At 41.5% G+C, this 26,025-nt stretch overlaps 1 protein-coding gene across 13 annotated transcripts in view; it reads right to left on the bottom strand.

Moving 5' to 3' along the window:
- Positions 1–546: 546 nt before the first annotated feature.
- The window catches only part of FKBP5 (FKBP prolyl isomerase 5), a 131,048-nt gene continuing 105,569 nt past the window's right edge, over positions 547–26,025 (bottom strand). For 12 of the 13 annotated variants that reach the window (XM_073884872.1, XM_073884873.1, XM_025862243.2 and 9 more), the window contains 6 exons: positions 22,146–22,302; positions 16,242–16,332; positions 13,580–13,663; positions 5,665–5,850; positions 3,592–3,831; positions 547–2,895 (listed from right to left, as the gene is read on the bottom strand). In XM_073884872.1, the coding sequence (XP_073740973.1) occupies positions 2,791–2,895; positions 3,592–3,831; positions 5,665–5,850; positions 13,580–13,663; positions 16,242–16,332; positions 22,146–22,302 (863 nt within the window). In that variant the 3' untranslated portion in view covers positions 547–2,790. Of the gene's footprint in view, positions 2,896–3,062; positions 3,174–3,591; positions 3,832–5,664; positions 5,851–13,579; positions 13,664–16,241; positions 16,333–22,145; positions 22,303–26,025 lie in introns of those variants that run through there. The other variant, XM_073884878.1, reaches the window with a different exon arrangement.

Genomic DNA, 26,025 nt, shown 5'->3' with positions numbered 1-26,025 from the left:
CAGTTGGTTAAGCGACTGCCTTCGGCTCAGGTCATGATCCTGGAGTCCTGGGACCGAGTCCCACATTGGGCTCCCTGCTCAGCAGGGAGTCTGCTTCTCCCTCTGCCCCTCCCCCCCGCATGTGCTCTCTCTCTATCTCTCTCTCATTCTCTCAAATAAATAAAATCTTTAAAAAAAAAAAAAAAAGAAAATGCATGCTGAACCCAGGATGTCACCTGCCACGTGCTTATGTTTTACGTATTTACCAGAGGGCACAATTCAATCTCTTCATTTCCCAAACTGAACCTACCTTACAGTGAAAATGGTGGAATACCCACTGGCTGATGAGAAAACAAATTCCTCTTGTTTTTCTGATGATTTGGTTCATCTGAACAAAGGTGCATCATTCCTCTACCCCAATGCTGACTTCAAGCTGTGCCTCACAGCGAGGAGGACAATACCATCTCCAGCCAATTTTCTGAGGTTGCATTTCTTCAGCTTGGCCCCCACCCTAGTTTTCCAGCCAAAACAACTTTTCCTGAGGACTATTTAAGCAAAACCCAAGAATAATGGGAAATCACATTTGGTTGTTTATTTAAGGAACACAAAAAAGTGCATCTGAATGACTTTTTCTTTTTTTAAAACCAAGTTTTTAATTCATCATATGCTGCCTCAGCACTCCAAATGCAGTCTGAAAGGTGGTTCAAAGACATCTGCTGGTTTCTAGACAAATTAAGATTACTGAATTTGATACGAGAATATATGAAGTTTCTTCTCCTCGCGTGGTGATGGGCACCTCACCGTGGTTTGCTCAGAACCACCCGCACACCCCAGGCCTCCCCTCCACGCACTCTTGTCTGCTCCCCTCGCCCTGCCCCACCTGCCAGGGTAACCCATCACACACACCTGGGAGACAACTGGCTGGGATAATCTAAGGTTTGGAATTTTTTTTTTTTTTTTTTTTGTTACCAGCAAAAAGCTAACTGGCCTTTTTAGGATCAAATCTCAGTATTGGCCTCATTGGAGTCATGCTCTAGTCAACAGAGCTACAAATACTAAAGAGTCAAGCAAACAAAGCAAAATCAACTTCTGCTTTTCATGTTTCCTAGGTGAGATTGGGGCTTTTTAAAGAAATCTCACGAAAAAAGACAAAAATGAGAAAAGGATTCTAGTTGTCAGAGGAGAAACAATTTAATTCCATTTGTTCCACGGAGAAGAAAACTGGTATAAATGGAAAGGATTTTATTTTTAGGTTTTGATGTGGGTCCTAACCTAACAATGAAAATGTTTTGCTAAAACCACCGTAAAAGTAAAAAACTAGTAACTGCCAGTGTTCTTTAGGATTTTACAAAGTGAGATGTTCCAGGCTGGAGCTACTGTTTCCTTCGGTTGCAAACACGTGCCCACAAGTGCTTCTCAGGCCGTGGGGAGAGAAAGCCACGCTCAGTCTCGCTTACCCGTAAGGACCAAGATTCCGCTACGTGTATGTATTTTAAGACTTGCCCTGATTCAATGCCCCAGGACTGGAGCTTTTAGGCGAGATGTGCCTGCACAGGAAGCGGTTTTCAATTCTTTTTCACAGCTCACACCAGAACGAAGAAGCCATCGGCAGGAGAAGAAAGCTACTGTGTGCCAAACCTGGGAGGACACCCTTCGTGTACAAGAACACCACCTTATTTTTTCAACTCTACAGATACTGTTTTTAAAAATCAAGCTACTTAGTAGTAAAAAGTCAAATTTTTTTTTTGCATGATAGAGGAGTGTAAATAAAGTTTCATAAACCAGTATACATGTTTATGAGCCAGTAATTTTTAAAAGACAAAAAAAAAAAAACAAAAAACCCTGTGTGGATCCTAAATGGATATGTAAATGAATCCACTCCAGGTCAGCGATATTATAAGAACCAGTCTTAAATTCTTAATAGCAAGGGTTAGAATGGAAATAAGAAACGGAACAGAAGGAAGGCTAGCAGGCACTACTGTACTCAACATTACTTCCTACAAGGGACAGAGCAGGGGAAGGGCACAATTCTGATCGCTTTTTTCACATTTCAGCATCTCAGAACTTCATCAAAAGCAGGGGAAGGCTAATCTAGAAACTCCCTCTGCTCATTATCATTGCTGAAGAGCGTTTTGGGAAGGACAGACTCCCTCCTCCAGGGCCAGGCTGGGCACAGGAGAGACCCGTTCTCCCAAGCAGGCTGGCTTGGGGGGGCGCGTGGCTAAGTCAGCAAGCAAGTGACCTCTGAGGTTCTGGCTTCCGAGTCTGGGCTGCTGAGGGCCTGAGGGGCTTCGAGACCCCTCTCCCCATGGGTTCTGTTGGGTAAAAACGCTAGCACTTCAGTCATTTAAAACACAAAATCTCCTCCTCCTCTCCCCACCCAACTGTAGGAAAGGAGAAAGTCATTAGGCATTTATTTTTAGGTTTCTGCGGTGCTACTGAAGTTCAATCAGATGTAAAACCTAACAGACAGCCCCAAATTATCAGGATTATCTCAAGGGACCCTGAATTAGATACTAAAAGTTGACAGAAACTGCAATGAGCTGGCCTTAGCTGTTGGCTCAGGCTTGCCACGCCAACAGTCATTTCCGTTTTGTCCCACCTAGAGGGGTCCCACGCCACCCCCTCAAGGAGAGCACTGGGCAGCAGCAGGGTGGCTGTTTTCTGGGAAGCTACTGGTTTTGCCATTTGCTTCCAGACTCACACAGACTCTAGCAAACTTGACATTAAACACTGGTTAGTCCTGAGTTGGGTGAAAGCCCGTGAAGGAGGGGCCAAGTTCATCAGGGCTCTTCCCTCCTTTGCGTGGGGTCATACGTGGCCTCCAGCTTTTTCTTCCATCGCTTGACCTTCTGTTTCTTTTTCACTGGTGACCCCTTCTAAAGTCTTCTTGCCCATGGCTTTACTGGCCTCTTCCTGAGGAAGAGATAAGAAATCAAGAGGGTCAGAGGAAAAAAGAACTGAAACATTCACACAATCCCTGGCTCCTCCTGACTGTCGGCTGGGTCTTAGGCAGGAGGGCATTACGAGGACTCCCCCGGGCCGGCCTGACTGGGTAGGTGAGGGCAGTGCTGCCAACAGTGAAGAGTGGGGAGCTTTCACTTTCCGTCGGTGAGCAGGATTACCTTGCCACAGGGAGGGCCGAGACAAGAAGGCTGGGGAGTGGAGGGTGAACTCAGGACCAGAAGACAACTCTGCTGGAAGGGAGAGGCTGACGAAATAAAGAGCACGGTGTGGGGGCATTCCCATCACCACCCATTTCCCAGGAACATGGCAAGTCTCAACAAAGAAGTATTATCTGAAAAAATACTTGATGTGTTTGATTTTTAAAAACCAGCAAACTTTAGTATGTCTCTAGGGAACTTACTCTTCTCTTCTCTTCCATGGACATGTCAGTGCCTCATAGCTCTGTACGTCTGGTGAGTAGAACAGCCCTATTCTACTTCTGGATCCAAACCAGCCTCAGATTGGATCAGAAATCATTCTGCCCATTCTTATTCCTCTCGGGTTGTCTACCTGCCCTGTGCCCTATGCTTAGCCTTCTTGACACAAAAATCAAAGGTGCAAGGTTAGTTTTTGATGTACCTAAGGGCAAGGTGGTTCGGTGCATACCTTTGCATCCTGCTCTGCAAACTTCTTGAACATGTTGGCGTATATCCTGCGATCCCGCTCGTTGTGCTCCTTAGCCTTCTTCTGGCACATGGAGATCTGCAGTCGTGCAGCCTTATTCTGGGGATTAACTTCCAGCACTTTCTCAAAGTCGCCCTTGGCCGACTCAAACTCGTTCATGAGCAGCTGGGCTTCCCCCCTCCTGTACAAGCCCTTCTCATTGGCACTGTCTAGTCCAAGGGCCTAGGGACAGATGGTCTACATTTTAGAAAGCATGAATACAACTTGTGGACATTTCAAAGAAATTCATTATTTAAATAACTTACCAAAGCTTTCTGGCCAAGGTGACTGGAGAAAGTGTATTGAAGAGATGAGGCTCAAGGTAATTAAATACTATTGATCAAAATACAACTAACTATACCTAAGTGAACTTCAGTGTTTAATGCAATTTCTATAAAGATCCCAAGGGGTCTTAGCAGGGGCCTCTTGAGAAGTTCATTTTAAAAATTCAATGTAAGAAGTAAATGGCCAGAATGGCTGAGAAAATTTTGGGAAAAAAAATGAAAGGGAACTTGACCTACCACAGAAAAAAAACTACGAAACCACTGAAGTTAAAAGTTTGATTGCTAGTCTGTGGGCAAATACAGTTCAGTGGAACAAAGCATTCAGAAACAGATTCATGGGTATGTATATAAAAAGATTTAACAGGAACAAAGATGGGGAAGTAAATCAGGGAAAGGATTAAGTCTGCAATAAATTGGGGCCGAGACTGGCTATGAACATGGAAAATAAGAATTAAACTTTTATCTCATATCAAAACACAAAATATTCTAGGCCAACTATACTTACATGCAACCTCCCCTATCAAAATATAACAGGGTTATTTTTAATTAGTTTTTTAAAAAGCACACCTAGTTAGAGTAGGTTTTGCAAGTACTGAACAGAATTATTTTTCAGATTCGACACAGTAAATATTAAAACTTTCCTTACAAGTGAGAACAAGGTTCTTATTGCCAAAGGGTTAACAGTAATTATGTACAGACTGCCTCAATTAATTTAAATCAGATAAATAATCTAGTTGAAGGATGTCAATAGGCAATTCACAGAAGAAATGCAAATGGCTAATAATGAAAGGATGTACGATTTCTTTAGTAACCAAGAAATAAAAATGAAAAGAATTTTTTGTTGCCAATAATAATGAGAAAGAAACACGGATAATATTCAATAATCCTAATTTTTGACTGTATTTCCATACCTGGAAATTTAGCCTGTGGAAACAATCCCAAAAGTATACAGAAGTGGCCTGTATATATCCTCTATGTAAGCAGTTGCAAGTCTGTCATATACTTCAGTCCTGAAAGGCTTAAGTCTGTTCTTACTACATCGAACCTGAGGAGTTATTATGTCCAATCCAATACCAAATACCATAGTACCATAGATTTAAGGAAGGTCATGGATGGTAAGAACTTTTTTTTTTTTTTTTAAAGTAGGCTTCACGCCCAGTGTGGAGCCCAATGTGGGGCTTGAACTCATGACCCTGAGATCAAAACCTGAGCTGAGATCAGGAGTTAGACACTTAACTCACTGAGCCACCCAGGCACCCCAATTTTAACAAAACTTACTCATAACGTATTTATAGTCTATGCATCAGAAAAGCCTCACTGGGGGATGCCTGGGGGGCTCAGTCAGTGAAGCATCTGATTGTTGATTTAGGCTCAGGCCATGATCTCAGGGTTGTGGGATTGAGCCCCGTGTCAGGCTCCTCGCTCAGTGGCGACTCTGCTGGAGATTCTCTCTCTGCCCCTCCCCTCCCCTACTCTCTTGTGTGCGTGTGCACTCTCTCCCTCTAAAAGAAATAAATCTTAAAAAAACAAATCTGACTGTAATCACAATCTTTCTGAATTTCCCAATTCATAATGAAAAACAAATAATCCCAAGTAAACAAATGAATGTAACAAAGCAAAATGAAAAGCCCTCCACCCCTTGGCTAAGACGAAGTAAAAGACGACCAAGTATGAAGATGGAGAAAAAGATCTGGAACATCTAAAGTCCAGTCCACACGCACACACTCTTTACCTTATCACAGCATTCCACAGCTTTGGTGTATTCTCTAAGCTTCAGGTAACACATGGCCAGGTTCAGGAAGGCAGCAAGCAGAAACGACTCAGAAGCTTTAGACTCCTTTTCTGATAAGCCATATTCCATCTCTAACCAGGATACGATCTTCCCATATTGAATCACTGCCTGCATGTACTTGCCTCCCTGGGAGAAAAAAAGCTAGTCATTATTTCTTGTACAGGCTCTGGAGGGGAGTACAAAAGAAATGTGAGCTCAGGCCTCCCTGAGGAAACCAAATCCTCCAAATGAAACAATCCCCTCATGCTAACCATGGTATTTGATCATTTCTTTTTGCTCTTAGGAGGTGGCCATCCAGGCCCCTCTTTCGTCCTCTCTGCAGTGCCGGCGGCCTCTGAACTGGTTCAGGGCAGCGCACTATACAATGCTGTCCTCTAGCACGTGCCACCTCACCCTTTTCAGAGGGGACAGTTCTTCTGGCAGGAGGGCGTCAAGGCTTCGGGTTACAATCTTTGGTGCTAAGATTTATCAGACTTTCAAAAGGCTGGTGAGTAGTTTTAGACTCTATTGCTAGTTTACTTGAAGGGGAAGTTACTTTTCCCTTTTCTCCTGACCATCAGCACTCCACAGTAGAGACTAAGTGCTGGCAAGCGCCAGTCGCAAACACGGCAAATCTTAGTTATCTAAAGCAGGAGTTGCCAAACTTCTGTAACGGGGCAGATAATAAACATTTTAGGCTTTGCAGGCCAAACAATCTCTGTTGCAACTTGGTCAACAGTAGTGCAAAAGCAGCTATAGACAGTATATAAATACGCTTGATCCCTGAAAAACACAGGGGTTGGGGGTGTGACTCCCCGTGCAGTTGAAGAGCTGCGTATAACTTATTTTTAAATGATTTAATTACTTATTTTTTCATTTTTTTCATCATAACAAGTACACTCTTTCATCCCCAGCACCTGTTTGCCCCATCCTCTCCCTTCCCACCCCTCTAGTAACTATCAGTTTGTTCTCTATAGTTAAGTCTGTTTCTTGGTTTTTCTCCCCCCGCTTCCTCATTTGTTTTGTTTCTTAAATTCCACATGAGTGAAATCATATGGTATTTGTCTTTCTCTGACAGACTTATTTCACTTAGCATTACACTGCCTAGCTCCAACCATGTTGTTGCAAATGGCAAGATTTCACTCTTTTTATGGATGAATAACATTCTATTATATATTTACACCATATCTTCTTTATCCATCATGTGTTTGATGAACACTCAGGCTGCTTCCATATCTTAGCTATTGTAAATAATGATGCAATTAACATAGGGGTGCATGTATCCCTTTGATTTAGTGTTTTTGTATTTTTTGGGTAAATACCCACTAGCATGATTATTGGATCCTAGCGCAGTTCTACTTTTAACTTTTTGAGGAAGCTCTATACTGGTTTTCATAGTAGCTGCATGAGTTTGCATTCCCACCAACAGTGCAAGAGGGTCCCTTCTTCTCTGCGTCCTCGCCAACATCTGTCGTTTCTTGTGTTGTTGATTTTAGCCATTCTGACAGGTGTGAGGTGATATCTCATTGTGGTTTTGATTTGCATTTCCCTGATGATGAGTGTGTGTATAGCTTCTGACTCCCCCAAAACTTAAGTCTACTGTTGACTGGAAGTCTTATTGATAACAGACAATTGATCAACACATTTTACCTGTTATTTGTATTCTATATGGTATTCTTACTATAAAGTAAGCTTGAAACAAGAAAATGTTATTCAGAAAACCATAAGAAAAAATACATTTATGATATTGTACAGCATTTATTGAGAAAAAAAAAAGTCTGTATGTAATTGGACCGATACAGTTCAAGCCCATGTTGTTCAAGGGTTGCTTGTAAATGTGTGTGGCTGTGTCCTGGTAGAATCTTACTAAAACAGGGTGAAGTTTGCTGACCTCTGATCTACAATGTTTCCATACACAGTTGAACAGCATACAACATAAATAACTATAAAACATAAATCACATAGATGTCAGCCAGCTAACTATATGAGAAGTATCTTTTTATCATATTTTCGCTCTAACCTGATGAGTAGAATTTTAACAATTATGACTAACAACTGTGTAGTTAATTCATGTGAATTAACTATATATATACACTCCACACAAGAAATTATGGGGCTGAGACAATGTGTTTATCGGCATTTTAAGATGAAAGAAGTGACAGCTGGTAAATACATTAATAAAATGGGAGTCCAGGTGAGGAATCTCCTCTGAAGGATTTGACAATAAGACTGAAAACAGAGGACACATCCTACTAGATGGCAGAATTGTAGCCAGATCCCTGAAGATATTAGATCCAATGTCCAACCCAGGAACAGCGTTAAGATCACGTCACTAGGACTTAATACAGTCAAAGCAGTGTATACACCTCAATGTAGAGGTGTTTCCCCACATGCACTCCAAAGGTCACCCAATGACTAAGAAGAGAGAAACCCAGACCAGATCTATGAGAATGTTCCTGTTACAAAAGACCTCAAGTGGCTGGCGCAAGAAAGGAGCTCCACTTGTAGAAAGAAGCCCTACTGCTGGTTTTTGGTGATGAGGATGGGGCAGACCTGTTCCAAGTGGAAGGCCTAAGTCTGAATGAAAGGAAAGCTACATCCCCCCACTGAACATCCTGCGTCACAAATGACTTGTTTAGGGAAGAGAAGACTTATAGAACTCACAGGTTCTGCGACAGAAGGGCAGAAATTTCTGCAGTGTTTTGAAGGAGAGCGTACTAAAATCAAAGTCTATTATCCTCTCTGCCTCAGAAATTTGTGATACAGTTACTTATAAGAATATGAAATCCAGGCCCTTTTATAACAAACGCTGAAAGTTTTGAGGAAATTATATTGTGCGTGCTATGGACTGAACTGTGTGTCCCCTGTGCCCCCAATTCATATGGTGAAGGCCTGTCTCCAATGTGATGATATTTGGAAATGGGGCCTTTGGGAAATAATCAGGTTTAGATGGGGTCCTAAGGGTGGAGCCCTCATGATGGACTTAATCGATTCCCTTTTAAGAGACCAGAGAATTTCCTCTCTCTCTCCCCTGCCGCAAGCACCTAGAACAGGTCAAGGACACAGCAAGAACACAGCCATCTGGAACCCAAGGACAGTACTCTCACAAGACACCAACCCTGCTGGCACCTTGATCTTAGACTTCCAGTCTCCAGAACCGTGAGAAATAAAACTCCTGTTGTTTACATCACCCAATCCTGGAGATGTTATTATGGCAGCCCAAGGTAATGGAGACAACAGAGCCTGAGGCCCATTACTCCTTTTTGAGGCACTACAAAAAAGAAAGTCCTCAAGAGTTTCAGGGTTTGTCATTTCTTTCTTTCCCTGTCTTTTCTCTTGCTGGATGGTGAGCAATTTGAGGACAGGAATCATGTCTTATCCCTTTGGAATATCCAACGATACATAGTACAAAGAAGCCCTTAGTGAAGGTTTGCTGAAAAAATATTAAAGTCAAAGATACAACTATGGAATCAAAACTTTATCATTGGGAGCAGAAATTGAGAAGTGGGTAGAAACGAAAGGTATCATTTTATTTAGATTAGGTAAGGAGACAGGTATTTTCTCTGTTCTGCCTAGTTGCTTCTTCTTCCTTCTTCTCAAGTGTACCTGTTACCTTTTCTGTATATCTCCTAATGTACTGTTATAGGGAAAGAAAAAAGCCAGGGAGGACAATGACCCAGATCTTATAATAATGGTAGGTTCTGGGGTGCCTGGGTGGCTCAGCTGGTTAAGCATCTGCCTTTGGCTCAGGTTGTGATCCTAGGGTCCTGGGATCAAGCCCCATGTTGGGCTCCCTGCTCAGCCGGGGAGCCTGATTCTCCCTTTGCCCGTCCCCTTGCTTGTGCTCTCTCCTGTTCTTTCTCTCAAATGAATAAAAAATAATAATAATAATGGTAGCTTCTAAATAATCAGAATGGTGGAGGGCTATGGTTTCAAAAAACAATAGACTTTGTAATAGTTCCTTTACATTTATGCAGCATTTTCATTTCTTGAAAACTCTTTCATCTGTGTCATAATTTTATTTAGAGCTCAACTTCCAATGAACAGAAATCTTGTTTTGTGGTATTTCTGCTTCTAATGTACTAAAACAAGAGTTTTCAGCTGGGCGTGATTCTGCTCCCTGGGTGCATCTGGCAATGTTTCAAGACTTTTTTTTCGTTGTCACAACTGCAAGGAGTATACGTGCTACTGGCATCTAGTGGGCACAAGCCAGGGCTGCCGCTACACATCCTATAATGCGCAGGACAGCCTCTCACCAAAGGGGAACTACACAGCCCCTGATGTCAACAGTGCCACGGCTGAGAAATCCTGTACTAAATGAACAAAGGGAGGAGAAAGAAGGCAGGGTGGACACTTCCTTAGGAAGTTTTTTTTAAAACCTAAAATCCTAGAGTTATGGATGACTTGTTTCTAAATTACAGCATTGGTTTCTTGGTTCAGCAAAGTCAAAACACGGCAAAGCCTGGTTTGTCTGAAAGGGGTTCGGTGGTTGACCGATGATCCTTAACTAGCTTGCTCGAGAAATGCTTTTTTCTCAAGGAGCACAAGGGGGCGCGAGAGCCCCGTATCACTGCAGCGTCCTCAGACTTCTTAGCACTCTGTCTCTAAGTCAGAAAAGAGAAACACTAACCAAGTACCATAGTTAATGCTCCTGTCCTGCAGAATACTATCAGCTCTGAGGGCAAAAATCAGGTCTGTTTAATTGGCCTGCACAATGCCTGGCATCATGGTATGTTGTTCTCTGTTAATTATTTTCAGAACCAAATGGAAAGAGTCTTCTGCCTTTCTTCTCTTTAGTGTTCAGAGGTTGATATGAGGAGTTTACAATCTAAACAGCAAAATGATTCCCATTTTAAAACGGAGTACGATTCAACCCTTTACTAAGCGGAGAATTTACCCACTTATGTGTGAACCAAACCCGCAGGTCAATGAAAATGGAGCTGTAATGTACAAGATGGCATGAAGTGTAGATTTTTACTTCACCCCATCTCTGCTCTCACCCACACATCTGGACTCTGTGCATGTGCTCAATGTGCCAAGTCAAACACTCTGGAAAGATGAGGCCTGGGAGGGCAGAGTGGCAGATTGAAACCTGCCCTGAAATTTTAAAAGGGGATGTGTACAGGAAACTATCTACCTACCATTTTGAAGTCTTACATCTAAAACTAGGATCACTGCTGGGATCTTTTACCTACAATTATGAAGGTGCCTCCAGGGAAGTCTCTAGTAGTACAAAATGTTCAGAGACATTCTGGGAGAAAAGTCTTAGGTCAGTGGCTTTGAACCTTACATTAATTTTCCCCCAACAGACTAATGTTTTGACAGATTTTGTCTATCAAATTGCATGTTAAAAATAATATGTTCCATATGTGTGACTGCTGATCCAGATTTTACCCAAAGATCAGTAATTTTAAGAGGGTTCATAATATTATGAAATACAGAAATCACTACTGCAATTGTGATGCTTAGATGCGACAAAGTTAAGTAACTGTATTAGACATGGAAGCACGGCTTTCTGCTACTGATCACTAATTCTGGCCATCTCTCTCTATATGTGTTCAGGACACAGATATATGACATGTGGCTCTACCACATTACTTCATTACCAATAATGTTCCCTAAAGTTCTGAGTCATTAGCAACCAATTAGAGCTTCTGAAGAGCTGAGCTGTTTTACTACACAGAGTTGATATAATTCTAGTCAAATGCCAAAAGCCCCAACTACCCCCCCATCACCAAACTAGAATCTAAATATTCTATTTAGAAGTTTGGGAAATAAAAAAAATACAGTAAGGAATTTTACAGACTCCAGGTATATAGGAAACACATTTAGGACGTGTCCTGAGGGATTTTACAAAAAATATTTTATTCTAGCATATTGTGTATTTGAGTCTACAAATAACTCCTGTGGAATCTTACTTGAATAGCTTAGAAGTACCCAATATATTTCAGTTAGAATTAAAAAAAAAATCAAACTTGCTCTCAAGAGTTTTGAAACTCACAGAACTTTAGGGCTGGAAAGAAATTTGGGTATCATCTAATCTAACTCCTTTTTTTTTTTTTAAGATTTTATTTATTTGTCAGAGAGAACGCACAAGCAGGGGGAGCAACAGAGGGAGAAGCAGGCTCCCCACTGAACAAGGAGCCCAGTGCAGGACTCGATCCCAGGACCCTGGGATCATGACCTGAGCCAAAGGCAGACGCTTAACCGACCAAGCCACCCAGGCGTCTCATCATCACTTTTTTAAGATTTTATTTATTTGAGAGAGAGAAAGTAAGCAGGGAGAGGAGCAGGGAGAGGAGTAGAAAGAGAGGGATAAGCAGACTCCTCGATGAGCACAGAGCCTGACACAGAGTTCGAGCCCGTGACCCTGAGATCACAACCTGAGCTGATATCAAAGAGATGCCCAATCGACTGAACCATCCAGGCACCCCTAACTCCATCACCTTTCACACACAAAAGTAAACTCTTTGGACGTTACATAGCTTTAAACCATTTGGAGCCATAAAGCCTGGTTTTCCCAATTTGGAGCTCATTCCACTATTCCCCAAAGCTTTCTGGTGATCCATACATATTACTTTAGTATATATGATAGTTATAAATAAATATAAATAATTATGTATTATCTATACCAACAGATTTCAAATGTGTTTAGCTATAACCCACAGCAAGAAATGTTTTCAATTATGATCCAGTACCCACTGACACACAACTGAACAGATTTTATGAAACAAAAGTTATCTTTACTACATAATGCAATACATTTCCACTGAATTGGTATCATGACCCAATAATGCATCCGTTCTCACAGTCTGAAACACCACCACCACACATGTTGTCCCCTGGCTGTGTGAATTCTGTTTTGATTATATAGTCTTACATAATTCTCTAGCTGTTTCATGGGGGCTAACACGGCTTCCCCTCCCTCTAGACAAGGTTGTCCGTGCAATAGCAAGTCCCACAGCAGACGCTCCATAAAGACTTGCTGAAGGACATTTATGCATCACTGTTTTAGACTGTTGAAAACATCATCCAAATTTTGTTCATGGATGGCAGTGGCAAGAAGAAAAACAAGAAACCTTGACAAAACTCCATTCTTTCGCTCTCTTTCTAAATCCTTTCTGCTGGACACGGAGAAGGTACTTGGTTGGGGGCGGGTAAGCAATAGGCAGAACATTCTGATTAGAACTGAATAAAGTGCTGTTTTTCTCTTATATCTGGGGCTTTAAGATCTAAGTGAGGAAGTAACACATTCCTAGATGTAACAAGAAAGGGCTTTAGAGAAGCAATCAATAACAAATATCATTCAGGAGTTTCTCAAGATTCCTCATAAAATCAAGTGTGGCAGGGATCATCTTGGCCACTAGAAGAAATGAATTTTCTCCTCCTGTCGGGTTTCTTCTGGAATCTGTGCAAGTTCTCTTTCCTTTTGTCATGTGCCTTAGTGGCTTGATTGAGACAGTGGAAAGGAAAATGATGTGAAACTTATCTCCACAAATTCTCACTTGCTAACAATTATCCTATCCATTCTTTGTTTCATTCCACAAACGCTTGTTGAGTGCCAACTACGTACCAAGCAAGATGCCTTAGGTTTGGGTGATACGGTGGTGGGTGGGCAAGCCAGACCTGGCCTGCCTTTATGGAGAGTTACAATCTAGAGTAGAATGTGTAAAAGAGGCATCTGTATTCTTTTTGTCACATTAATCCATTCTTTCTCACCATTTCTAATACTGAAAATGACAGACCTGTAAAAATTCAGACTTACTCTTACCCAAAAGGGTGCTGATATAATTCAGAGGAGGGAATATCAGCACAATTCAGTGACAACTTGAATAAATTCTTTGAGATAGAAAAGACTGTACAAGGACTCACACACCTTGAAGTACACAGTTCCCTTCTCTTTAACAATGGCAGCCTGCTCCAATTTTTCTTTGGTGTCCATCTCCCAGGATTCTTTGGCCTGTTGTGTAAATTTGTAACAAGGGTTAGATGAACAGAGAAGGAAAAAGCATCAGCAAATGCATGTAAGAACACACAGCAGCTACTTCTAGGATACCCACACCTCAAAATGCACTGGCTTTTAAAACTGTGTGCCAGTGCCCATTCATTGCTAGGCTAGAACTCACCTTCCATGATGATCAAGCTGCAGTTTGACCCGTGCTGCCCAAGAAGGAAGAGCAGGCAAAAACACAGTAAGGAGCCTAAGCTGTGGTGTGCTGTTAAAGAGCGCATCTTCGGAGTTAGGAGGTGAGGACACACAACAAAACCCCATGTCCCTCATCTCCCTCCCGCAAACTTCACCAGTAAACTACCATTACAATTTCAGCAAGTTGTTTCTCTCAAGCCTCAGTGTTTCAAATTCTAAAATGGGAACACTACTGTAGTCAAGTCACAGCTTGACAGTATATTCAAAAAGAATTTTTTAAATGCCGGGTCATGTTGTCCCTTCTCTACTGAAACAACTAAAGCTTCCAAAACTGTGTCAACTTGCAGATGGATACCTGGGGGATTTCAAGTAAAACATAACTGGGAGGGTAAAGCTGATGCAGAAATATTTCAAAGGGTTTCATGATCATTTGCTGTTTTGTATAGTGTATATTATTACTCTCCACCATTAGAGAGAGGAATCCAGAGACAACTGCACTTTTGGGATGAATAGCTGGACTTAAAGGGAGCATCAAGCGTCAACAGAACAATCTGGAATCCTTAGGGAAAATGACAGTGGCTGTGTCAGTGCTACTTCCTACACAGGAATTACAAAACTTCAGTGGGTAACTGTAAAATTCTCTCTATTCAAAAAACAATTAGTGATGTATTTCTGCTGCCACCCGCCCCACCGAGTGAATAATGAGAGTTACCAGTCTTTCTGGCAACCCTATGTTGCTTCTAACAATTTAGCTCTATTATTTAAAAATCTAGTAACAAGGGCCCTCTGCATTTTTTATACAGAGTTCAGCCTTTATGGAGTATAAATATATTCTTAATACTACGAGGCGGAGAATTCAAATGTTGCTTCCGACAACATCCCACTTTCACACGGTTTCAAATAGAGAGCAGTGTTTCCTGGAACACGGTCTCAGCAAGAAGCACGCGCCGGCTCCTCAGAGCACACAACAGTGGGAATGTGCCATAAGAGGCATCGTCCACTGAGCTGTGGATTACTTGATTAAAATGGAAATAGGAAAGCCAAAGGTCTAAGTAACCATATGCTAAAGATGATTTTCTCTCTCTTTAATAAAAAAAACCATTGTGCTATGAAGGCAGCTTTGGAGGATCAGAGCTGAGGTGGCAGGCCTTCAGCAGAGGTAACTGGACAAAACGCAATGGTCATGACAACAGCGTAATATGTTTGTTTGGGGGAACATGGAGTACGAGGCGTATGATCAGGAACGTCAGTGTTGGGGGAGAAGCCTGAAGCAGTCCTGCCCTGACTTTCCTGGCCCAAAGTTACAGCCCCACAGGACAATGATTTCCTTACTAAGTCTAATAAAATATAAACAGTCGCATCCAGTCTACAGCTTAATGTATAGAACATGGAGGTAGCTCTGCGGGAATAAAAAAAGGCATACAGAATGCAGTTCTTGAAGTTCTCCGGGGAGAGTGGGGCCTTGGTGATGCAGAGGTGATGTGATGGCATGCCTAGCACACACATCCGCTTCGTGTGTGTCTGGTGAAGCTGCTGCTCGGAGCCTCCAGAAGGAGGCCTGAGACAGAAACATGCTCCAGGAGGGATGCCGCTTCTGGAACCCAAGGCAACTGACAAGCTCTCTCTTTTTTAGGCTTGGACAGGTAGGAAAAGAAAAGGCCAGAGGTCAGTAGGGTTGTCTCTTGTATCTCTTGTCACAGAGCCTGGTGGCCCACGAAGCCTTGCATTTTGGATCATAACTTCCTCTTCGGGCTCCTGGGTGGCTCAGTTGGTTGGGCGACTGCCTTCAGCTCAGGTCATGATCCTGGAGTCCCGGGATCGAGTCCCACATTGGGTTTCCTGCTCAGCGGGGAGTCTGCTTCTCCCTCTGACCCTCTTCCCTCTCGTGCTTTCTATCTGTCATTCTCTCTCTCTCTCAAATAAATAAATAAAATCTTTAAAAAAAAATAACTTCCTCTCCATGACTCCAAGAAGGGTACGATCCATTCAGCATCGGAAAACTGCGCCCCACTCCCCCAAGGAGCTGCTTGGCAGAACGTGAACCTTTTTGTCTTCAACCCAGGAAAGAAAGTACAGAAAGAACAAGTCTAGGAACAAATAAGGGAATAAGTCTTGGATTCTACCCAAAAAAGTTAAAAAAAAAAAAAAAAGGCTGACACGTAGGAACAAAATAAGAACACCAAGCTCCTTAGTGGTGTATCAGCTGTGCGCTATCAGCTCTCCCATACTCGGGGAGCAGTGTCAAAGACAAGAGACAAACTTCGTCCTGAAAAGCACAACATACGAATAAATACCATCTATCCACACCACCTAATAATATAAGAGAGTCATTTACAGGAAGTGGATGCTGAAGAAATCTACCACGATTGCAGAGAAGTTGGTATTTTCTCACCTTTTCGAAGCTCTTAAGTGTCACTTCATATATAAGCTCAGCATTAGGTTCAATGCCAAATTTAGGCTTCCCTGCCTCTCCAAAACCATATCTGAAATGGAGAGTAAGAAAACAAAACTTTAAAAGAACTGATGTATTTCCAGGCACTTCCTTTGGCATTCTGAGGCGTCACGTTAGCACAGAGCTCACGTCTGCACACTACACACATCAGGGACCCTGAAGACAAACCAGGTGTGGATCAGAAGCTATAGTGCCAAGTATCAATGATCACTGCTGTGGCTTTTGAAGGAACACGACTAGATTTCGTTTTCTGTTCTCCTTCACCATCACATGTAATGTTAACACCTGTACTCCTTGGGAAAGCTTGCTTGATGGGATTTTAAATGTCACTGCCTTTTTCTCTGCTTGATGTAGTACCTGGTTCTTTCTATAAAATAGCCATTGTTTGGTCATCAGGACTTTGCCTTGAAGCCTTATCAGCAGGACAGAGACGAGAGGCACCGTGACTGCTACAGCGCTGTTTATTAGCGGCTCTGTTTTAATACGCTTTTAACTTTAAAGTGCAGTCTCCTTCCAGTAGTACCACTTGCAGTCAGATAAATGGGGGCTGGGGGTGGGGAAGGCTCACACATCAAGAAGGAAATTCATCCTCCCAATATTTCTGCAAGACATTTAAAAAGCACACGGGAACACACAAATGAGAGAACAAATACATCATCGAAAAGAACAGCCCTAGCAAGCTCTAACACCTCATCCAGAGACATGCTCTCGGAGCTCTGTGGCTATCACACTGCCAACTCTACACCTGTTAGCCAAAACTTACTGAAGAAAATGACTGAGAGTATATAAATTGTTTTTCTCTTTTTATTTTCTTTCAGATCACTGAAGGTCTTTAAACAAACCCAGAGCATTCAAGAAGCACACATCTCCTAGAATGGAAGTTCCGGTGGTGGTTTGTCTGTCTGGTCGGTTTCCCAGCATTCATTTCACCCAGCATATTATGAAAGTGTTCACTGGAATATATTCTGTTCCCATCTGTTTCAAGGCCAAACTACTCTTGAGTATATGGAATGGTATTGCAAGATAACTTAGTAAACCCAAACTTTCAGGCTATGGGTTGAAGGATGCCAAAAACAGGTAGATGCTACACTACCTCCCATTTTCTCTGGGGGCAAAACAACTAGAAGAGGGAACACTCCTATCCTGCTGCTTACACCACTTTCTTTACCCCATGCCTGAACTTTTCAGGAAGAAAATGCTTACTCACCTCCACTATTACACAAGAAAATGAAAGCTGGAGCCAGAGAGAGGCACCGAGATACAAAGAGAGTCGGTAGGAATGGAGTGTGGTAGTTTTAATAGCAGGGCAAAGGGTATCTTCAGCAAAGAAATCAAAGAGGACATAATTACCAGTGGCTGATTTTAGGCAGTCATGACTAGTTTTCTACTTCAAGCTGTTAGACTTACAGATCTCCTATTTGGTTTCTACCATCTGGTAAATAACGGAACATTCCTTTTTTTTTTTTTTTTTAAAGATTTTATTTATTTATTTGAGAGACAGACAGACAGAGATAGCGAGAAGAGAGCACGAGCAGGGAGCCCGATGCAGGGCTTGATCCCAGGACCCTGGGACCATGACCTGAGCCGAAGGCAGACGCTTAATGACTGAGCCACCCAGGCGCCCCAATAACAGAACATTCCTTAACTATTGGGAACTAGGTAGGTAGGTGAGTCCTTGCTGATGTTTACTGACAGCATGTGGTATTTGGAGCCCTCTGCTAAACAGGTACAAACCCAATAGACGGTCTGACACTTGCCTTAGGCCAGTGACTCTCGACAGGGGTGATTTTAATCCACCCCCCAAGAGGGACATTTGGTAATGTCTAGAGATTTGGGATTTGCCACAACCACCGCGGTGCTACCAGAATTTAGTGGGTAGAACATCCTATAACGCACAGAAGAGCCCCCACAAACAAGAAATATCTGGCCCAAAATGTTGACAGTGCTGAGGATAAGACAAGCTGCCTTAGAGGAACTCATGAATCAAAGTCCCAAGGCTAGGGATGGAGGATGTAGAGTGTTCAAATGAAGAGACGCTGTGAAGATTTATGTGGAGCATACCATCCTGGGGAGGCGTAAGACCACACCAAACTGTTTTGGGAGCATCTAGCCTGACTTCCAAGTTATACAGAGAGTTGTCTGACTTATGCTAGAATGGCCTGGGCAAGGAAGGACCCAGGACACACAAATTCATCTGACTGAAAAACAGAATGCCACAAATGGAATTCCAGGACTTAGCCCAGCGACAAACTGGGCTACAGGAACAGAGGGCATCTGGTATTAATGTTCTGGATTTAACAGTTGCCTGCAGACAGCAGAGATACAAAACGTGACTATTAATGACCATTAAGGCTTTATGCGCATACAAGAAGTACTTGTACCACAAGTGCTTACCAACTGCTTCATTTTTACAGATGAAGAAACTGAGGCTCAGAGAGACTCTCTCTTCCACAGTCACACAAAGAGGCAGCAGCAGAGTCAGGATTTAAATTCAGACTCTGTGTCCCCAGAAAACTGTTTATTTTTTAACCTGAACTGCCTCATTTAATTATACATTATGGCTCTTGGCAGCCTGTGTTTTTGTCTGGGGTTGGTACAGGACAGAAACATAAGGAAAGGGAGGAAAAAAATTATAACTAGCCATACCTTACCTAAAATGAACACAATATAAAAGTATTAAACAGTATTAAACACAATATAAAAGATACTGTTCTGTTGAGAAGAAAGAAAAATTGATTCTGTGGAAGTGTTTTATGAATTTATTATGAAAACATCCTCCCAAGGTGTCTGTCAGAGTCACAGAGGTGTGCCCTGAACATCTTCTAGAGAATGAAATGCGGATGACGCAAGAGAACTATAGAGCGTGAATGTGCGGCAGCCACACTTACAGCGAAACTCAGATGCAGTATTCTGTGGTGTGTGGGGATCTGAGCAAGACAGGCAAACCCACCGAAGGCAATCACATGCACCTGGTGTGGGGATGTCTACCTGTATGGATAGTATTACACAGTGCACGTATGGAGAGCCTCACACTGCAGAGTGTGCACTTTATATAACTCAACACACTAACCAGTATCTTGAAAAGAACATGTTTCTAACTGTGCTGAATTATTTCTATGAAGCGTATGAAAAAACTTTCATACCTAGAAACTTTTGAAAACTTGCTTACTTTTATGACTGAAAAGATTTGAAAAATCTACCCTATGTTAAAACAGGGTTTCCTTTTTCTTGTGGTCTGAGGGTAAAATGGAATAGAAAAATAGTCACCACAGTAGCAATAACAGCTAACACACTGAGAGTTTATATGTGTCAGGCACTCTGCAAAGTGCCACTTTATGTGCATTACCCCATTCAGACCTCCACAACTTTATGCGGTAGATCTTGTTATCCCCATTTTACGGAAGGGGAAACTGAGGCTTGCACAAGTGGACACAGCTGGTAAGGTACATAGTGGGGGGTATTAACCATTAATGACACAACAAACAATTTAAATGTGCAAGGAACTATTTGCATGAATAAATGTAAGGATGATTTCTGTACCTCTTTGCCATTAAACTTGATACAGCTGCCCGCCCTGTTAGCTAGCTCAAAATATAATGAACTGATTCATATAATCTATGCTTGCACGTATGCAGAATTATCCTCAAGGAGCTTAAATCTGAAAGCACACAATGGACATAAATACCACTCTCTTTATATGAGTCTAGAACTATAATTTTAGAAAGCTGGAGTAAAAATAATTAGATATTACTTGGATATGGAGGAGACAGCCTTCTCTACGCTCTACTCGAGTAAAAAATAGTTCCTTCTAGAATGAGAGAAATAAGTTCACCTGAGGGTAAATGTAAATAAAACACACTAAAACAGGAATATAGTAGTGGAAAAAGGATGACAGAGAAAAAGAAGGTATGAAATAAAAGGTGCCTCCATGAAGGCTCTAAAAGGGGTCAAGGTGTAGAGCATTTGTAGGCCTGGCCAAACCCTCACTTGGGGAATAGAATTAGGGCTCACGTATGAGGGCAAAGGTGAATATGCCATTGGATTACTCCCGAGGCTCCACAAAGGCAAGCAACTGTACAAAAGGCTGACTGTACCTATGGGTAAGTGCAGGCCATCCAGATTCTCAAGAACTCAGAATCCTAGGAACTGAAATCCAAGGAGCCAGAGAGGGAGGAGACTCCAGATAAGCAGATGCACTTTCATGCAAACAGAATCAAAACACCCTGGTTTCTCTCAAGGGTCCATGTCTCAAGATAGAAGGGTCAGATTCGTGGTATAATTTTAGGTCTAAAAATAATACCAAACATGTTTTCACAAGAGAGACTGTTAGTGTCTGATAGTTCTAAGCTGGGAAGTGCTAATGGATATCCTTATGATGGGAAAAATTTAGGCAAAAATGAGTCATCTCCGCTGCCTTTAGATCCAGGAAGAACATTTTTTTTTTTTCAGAGACTCTGTATAAGAACAGGTGGCACAAATTCAAGTGGTAATAAATCATCCAAATGTTTCTTCTACTTCCAACCCTCACATGTTTTACTGCCTCCCACCTAATTTAGAGAAAAGGAAAAGAGGGGGGCAGGAGAATCAGGTGAGACAGACCAACAGCTTCCTGTCTTGGCAATATGGCAGGCAAAACAAATAAAAGGCAAAACTTACCTGTCAGTCCTATCCTTGACACACAATAATCAAGTAAACAGGCTCACAGATCTTTGTGATATTATATGGCCCATTAATTCACTCCACGACTAACTGTAGCCTGATTTAATTGTTTCCACTGTTAGCATTAACTTCATTGAAAACACTAAAATGTTGACTGAAAAAGCAAGTGTATACCTGTTCTTTTTTTTAATTGAAGTATAGTTGAGTACAATGTTATATCAGTTTCAGGCATACAGCACAGTGATTTGACAATTCTACATATTACCCTATGCTCACCAAGATAAATACAGTCATCATCCATTAGCATGTAATATTAGCACAATATTATTTACTATATTCTCTATGCTGTACCTTCCATCTCTGTGACTTATTTTATAACCATAAGTTTGTACCTCTTAGTTCCCCCTTCGCCTACTTCACCTACCCCCCCACAAACCCTCTGGTAACCACCAGTTTGTTCTCTGTATTTATGATTCTGTTTCTGTTTTGTTTTTTTTTTTAGATTCCACATATAAGTGAAGTCATATGGTATTTTTCTCAGTCTGACTTTTCTCACTTAGCGTAATGCCCTCTAGGTCCATCCATGTTGTCACAAATATAAAACACTGATGAAAGAAACTGAAGAGGACACAAATGGAAAGATATACCATGCCTATGGATTGGAAGTATTAATATTGTTAAAATATCCATACTACCCAAAGCAATCTATAGATTCAATGCAATCTCCATCAAGATACCAATAGTATTTTTCACAGAACTAGAACAATTAATCCTAAAATTTATAAGGAACCACATAAGACCCTGCATAGCCAAAGCAATCTTGAGAAAGAAGAACAAAGGTGAAGGTAGCACACTCCCAGACTTCAAGATACACTACAAAACTGCAGTAATCCAAACAGTACGATACTGGCACAAAACAGACACAGAGGTCAATGGAACAAGACAGACAGCCCAGAAATAAATCCACACTTACTTGGTCAATTAATCTATGCCAGAGGAGGCAAGACTATATAATGGGGAGAAGATGGTCTCTTCAGTAAATGGTGTGGGGAAAACTGAAGAGCTACATGCAAAAGAATGAAAGTAGACCACCTTCTTATCTCTCTCTCTCTCTTTCACACACACACACACACACACACATCCCTGTCCTTTAGATCACTGCGTACTGACTGGTATGCTGCTTACCGTGGTCCAAGATATAAAATACATTGTTCTTCCCGTTGCATTTTCTCCAGGGCTTTGTCAATTCCAATTGGAATGTCATGGTCTTCTCCTTCCCCAACAATGAATACCACATCTCTGCAATCAAACATCCTTCCATCATAGCGGCCTTCCAGGTGGACTGAGGGAGAGGAGACAGGTCAGTCAATAAGGCTGTTCGGCAGGACTGGCTAATTTAGAGAAGTGATAAATGATTATGTCTCCTTTCTCATTTCATCTAGAGACACATGGGGTATGTCCTGTTGACACTTTGTCTACCCAGTCTGAAAATTTAAGAGCAATCTTATTTCTAAGTTTATACTTGTAATTACCAGCAACTGTATCAATAAGATAGCTTGCGGGGCGGGGGGGCAACTGGGTGGCTCAGTCTGTTAAGGGTCCAACTCTTGATTTTGGCTCAGGTCATGGTCTCAGGGTCCTGGGATGGAGCCCGACGGTAAGTCGGCTTGAGGATTCCCTCTCGCCCTCTCCCTCTGCCCCCCACCCACACTCCAAAATAAATAAATAAATCTTTAAAAAAAAATAGATAGCTTAGTGGACAATAAAACAAAGCAGAAACACAGGTTTAATTTAAACCTACTACATGGCAGAGATTTCCTCACCTGTAACACAGGATCAAGATAGTTAATAGATAATTATCAAGGTGCCACAAATGTAAGTTCAAGTATATAATGACTTAAACATTTATAGCTACATTTTGACTTCAGATGCTTGGGAAAAAAACAATGAAATGACTATTTCCCCAAAGATAAACAAAGGTTAACTGAATAAAGAAGTGCTTTTTTCTTAAGAGTCCTAATCTCATTCACAAATATATTTGAGTAAAACCAGAAAACCCACAGCCGACATCATTAATAACTGTATCAGAGCTATACCCCTTAGTGCAGGGATAACTGTAAAGTGTGAAGGAATCATTAGTCTACTATAATTTCACAAATCAAATTATTTAGCCATCTCTTCTGAAATGTTAAGAGGTCAATTTCTTGGGGCCTTATTTCCTATTCCACTTAAACTCACTCAGCTCATTCCCAGGGTTATTTCATATTAGATAAGGAGCTTTTGTTTCTTCAAGACAAAATAGGAAAAATGCATATAGATATGTATATTTTTCTTGATCCATTACTTTTTTTTTAGGATAAGCAACTCTCTGAATCATTCCAACTATTTTTCGTATGGAAGATATTCATCTTCTTCCATTTGGGTCTTTGACTCAGTAAGAGAAACGGATGGCTCACGCAATAGCACAGCAGTCACCAAGCAATGTAATAACTGGTCTTTCCTAAGAATATTCTTTATTCTAACTTCTGTAATGTAATGGCCTAGATTCAAATGTAACAATTTCCTAAAATGCTTCTTTTCTAACACCAGTTTCTCTAACTTTAACTTGTTTTAGAGAGACAAAAATTACTCATTCTGTTATACTTGTTTCATGAGACAATTATTAGTTTCCAAACACAAATTCAATTCCAACTTACTCTACTTTTGAATTACACGATCTCAAAGGTCCTCTGAAGCTCTACAATTCTATGAATCTATGACCCAGTGATACAGTTCTCGATATAGGCCAGAAACCAGCTTGAAAACTAATTCCTGCAGTTAATTATTTGATCAGGTTACCTTTAAGCCCAGGCCTGAAAAATTAGAGAAACTCAGAAAAGTAAACAGCGGTGGTATAGACATCAAGAGCCACAATGTCACATGGACATTTATACTTTAAAGCTCTCTATCCTGGGGCGCCTGGGTGGCTCAGTCGGCTAAGCGTCTGCCTTCAGCTCAGGTCATGATCCCAGGATCCTGGGATCAAGCCCCACATTGGGCTCCCTGCTCAGCAGGGAGCCTGCTTCTCCCTCCCGCTCTGCCTGCCGCTATGCCTCCTTGTGATCTCTTTCTCTCTGTCAAATAAATAAAATCTTAAAAAAAAAATAAAGCTATCCTTTTCTGATTTACTAGGATTGAGACCATCCTGATGTGCTTCCATCGAAGATACAGGATTGGCGTCCAAGAAGCTTGGGCCAAATTAGAGAGAGGCATGACTCTCTAAACAAGGGCAAGAAATACACTGGCTCTCAGGGTACAGTTGATACACAGGAATTTTGCTCTATGCCCCACAGTCATAAATGTAGATGATCCTATTACAGTCACTTTTGGAATGCTTTAGATAAAATAAAAATCAGCTGATAGCACATTGAAAATTCTTTTGAATTAGAAAATTTTTTCAGATTTTTAAAAAAATTTATTTATTTGACAGAGAGAGGGACAGTGAGAGAGGGAACACAAGCAGAGGGAGTAGGAGAGGGAGAAGCAGACTTCCCACTGAGCAGGGAGCCCGATGCGGGGCTCAATCCCAGGACCCTGGGATCATGACCTGAGCCGAAGGCAGATGCTTAATGACTGAGCCACCCAGGTGCCCCAGAAAATATTTTCAAAGTAAGTTCAGCTTCATTATTTTCAGAAACATCTAGAGAGGTTCTGCAGGGTGTCTAAGGCTTAAGATATTTTTACTAAAATAAATAAAAGCTGATATTGCTAAAGGAATTGAGAGTTCTGAAAAGTTTATGCTCTTAAATATTTTAAAATCTGCCCAAGAAATTTGATGTAGACTAATGCGATGATACTTTCATGAAGAAAAAAAAAAAACTGCTGAGCAAAGTGAATTTCAGCTCATGAACTGAGGAATATTCTCAAGTATTGAGACTTACTATCCTAGTACTTCACAACTCAGCTGACAGATTCTTCTGTCTGAGGTTTATTGTTAGAAGTATCTTCCTCCCTAAAGGAGAGTACATTTAGTCGGGGAGGAAACTATCAGTACATTCATTGTGGTTTTTGGTTGATCAAGTTTGAATGTGTTTTCAAAACAGGAAATCCAGAGACTCTGCAAAGGATTCCTGCCTGTGTGTCAGTTTCCTAGGCTAGTTTTCAGCTTGATTCATATACTTGATGTTAAAATTATATAAATAATTTCAGAAGTTCTCTTTACATGGGACAACCCATCATATTAGGGGGAAAAAAGATTGGCTACTAATAAATGTGTTAGGAAAGAGAAGTGAAGCAAGAAAGCCAACAAAAGGGTTCAAATTATAAGGAAGGCAAGCAAACGATAATGAAAGAGGCTGGTGTTAAGACAGACAGTAAATGACAGAACTAGTGTTTATGGCTATCTGGTAGGAAGGTAAAAATCTGCAATAACTCTCGTACTTACTACTTTATATATGGACTAATCTTTTTTCCTGGTAAATCTAACTCTTCTAACTTGGACCTGAACACTACCTACAGTACCATCAAATCTTCAACTGATACATGCACACACACATACACAGCAGTTCATACGTACCTATAAAACCACCGCCTTTTCATCTGGAACGTCAGAGTAAGAGAAGGCATCACAGGCACAGAGTATATAGCCCATTGATTCTTTACATCTACAAGTAGCAAAGGCTATCTCTCTGCTAACTGGTTTCTAAACTCGGAACACTGGTGTGACAAGTTCTACAAGACTGCTGACAAGAGCTCACACACCACCCTGGAGCCACAGAAACCCCACGACCACCACAGCAGGGGCCCCCTTCTTGGTGACAGATGCAAACATGCCTGGCTCCTACAGGTCCAGGGCTCAGGTTTTGTTTTTTTTTTTAATTGTCTCAACAATCGATACCAAAGAAAACCGTGGCAACTCTGGCTAAGGAAGACCTGTGGTTGCTTTTGACCTTGCATCTCTTAGTGCAAATACTCACTTAATAAATATTTAATAATAACCATCATGACTCACTGGGAGCTCGGCCTCTAGGGCTCAGGAGGTCTGTTGCTAATTCCAACCAGCATGATTTACGGGAAGTAAATGATC

Source organism: Callorhinus ursinus, unplaced genomic scaffold (genome assembly GCF_003265705.2).
Source record: "Callorhinus ursinus isolate GAN/ISIS: 27379988/994484 unplaced genomic scaffold, GSC_fseal_2.0 scaffold59, whole genome shotgun sequence".
Lineage (NCBI taxonomy): Eukaryota > Metazoa > Chordata > Mammalia > Carnivora > Otariidae > Callorhinus > Callorhinus ursinus.
Note: the sequence above shows the minus strand (reverse complement) of the source record. Positions and strands in the feature narration are given on the sequence as shown.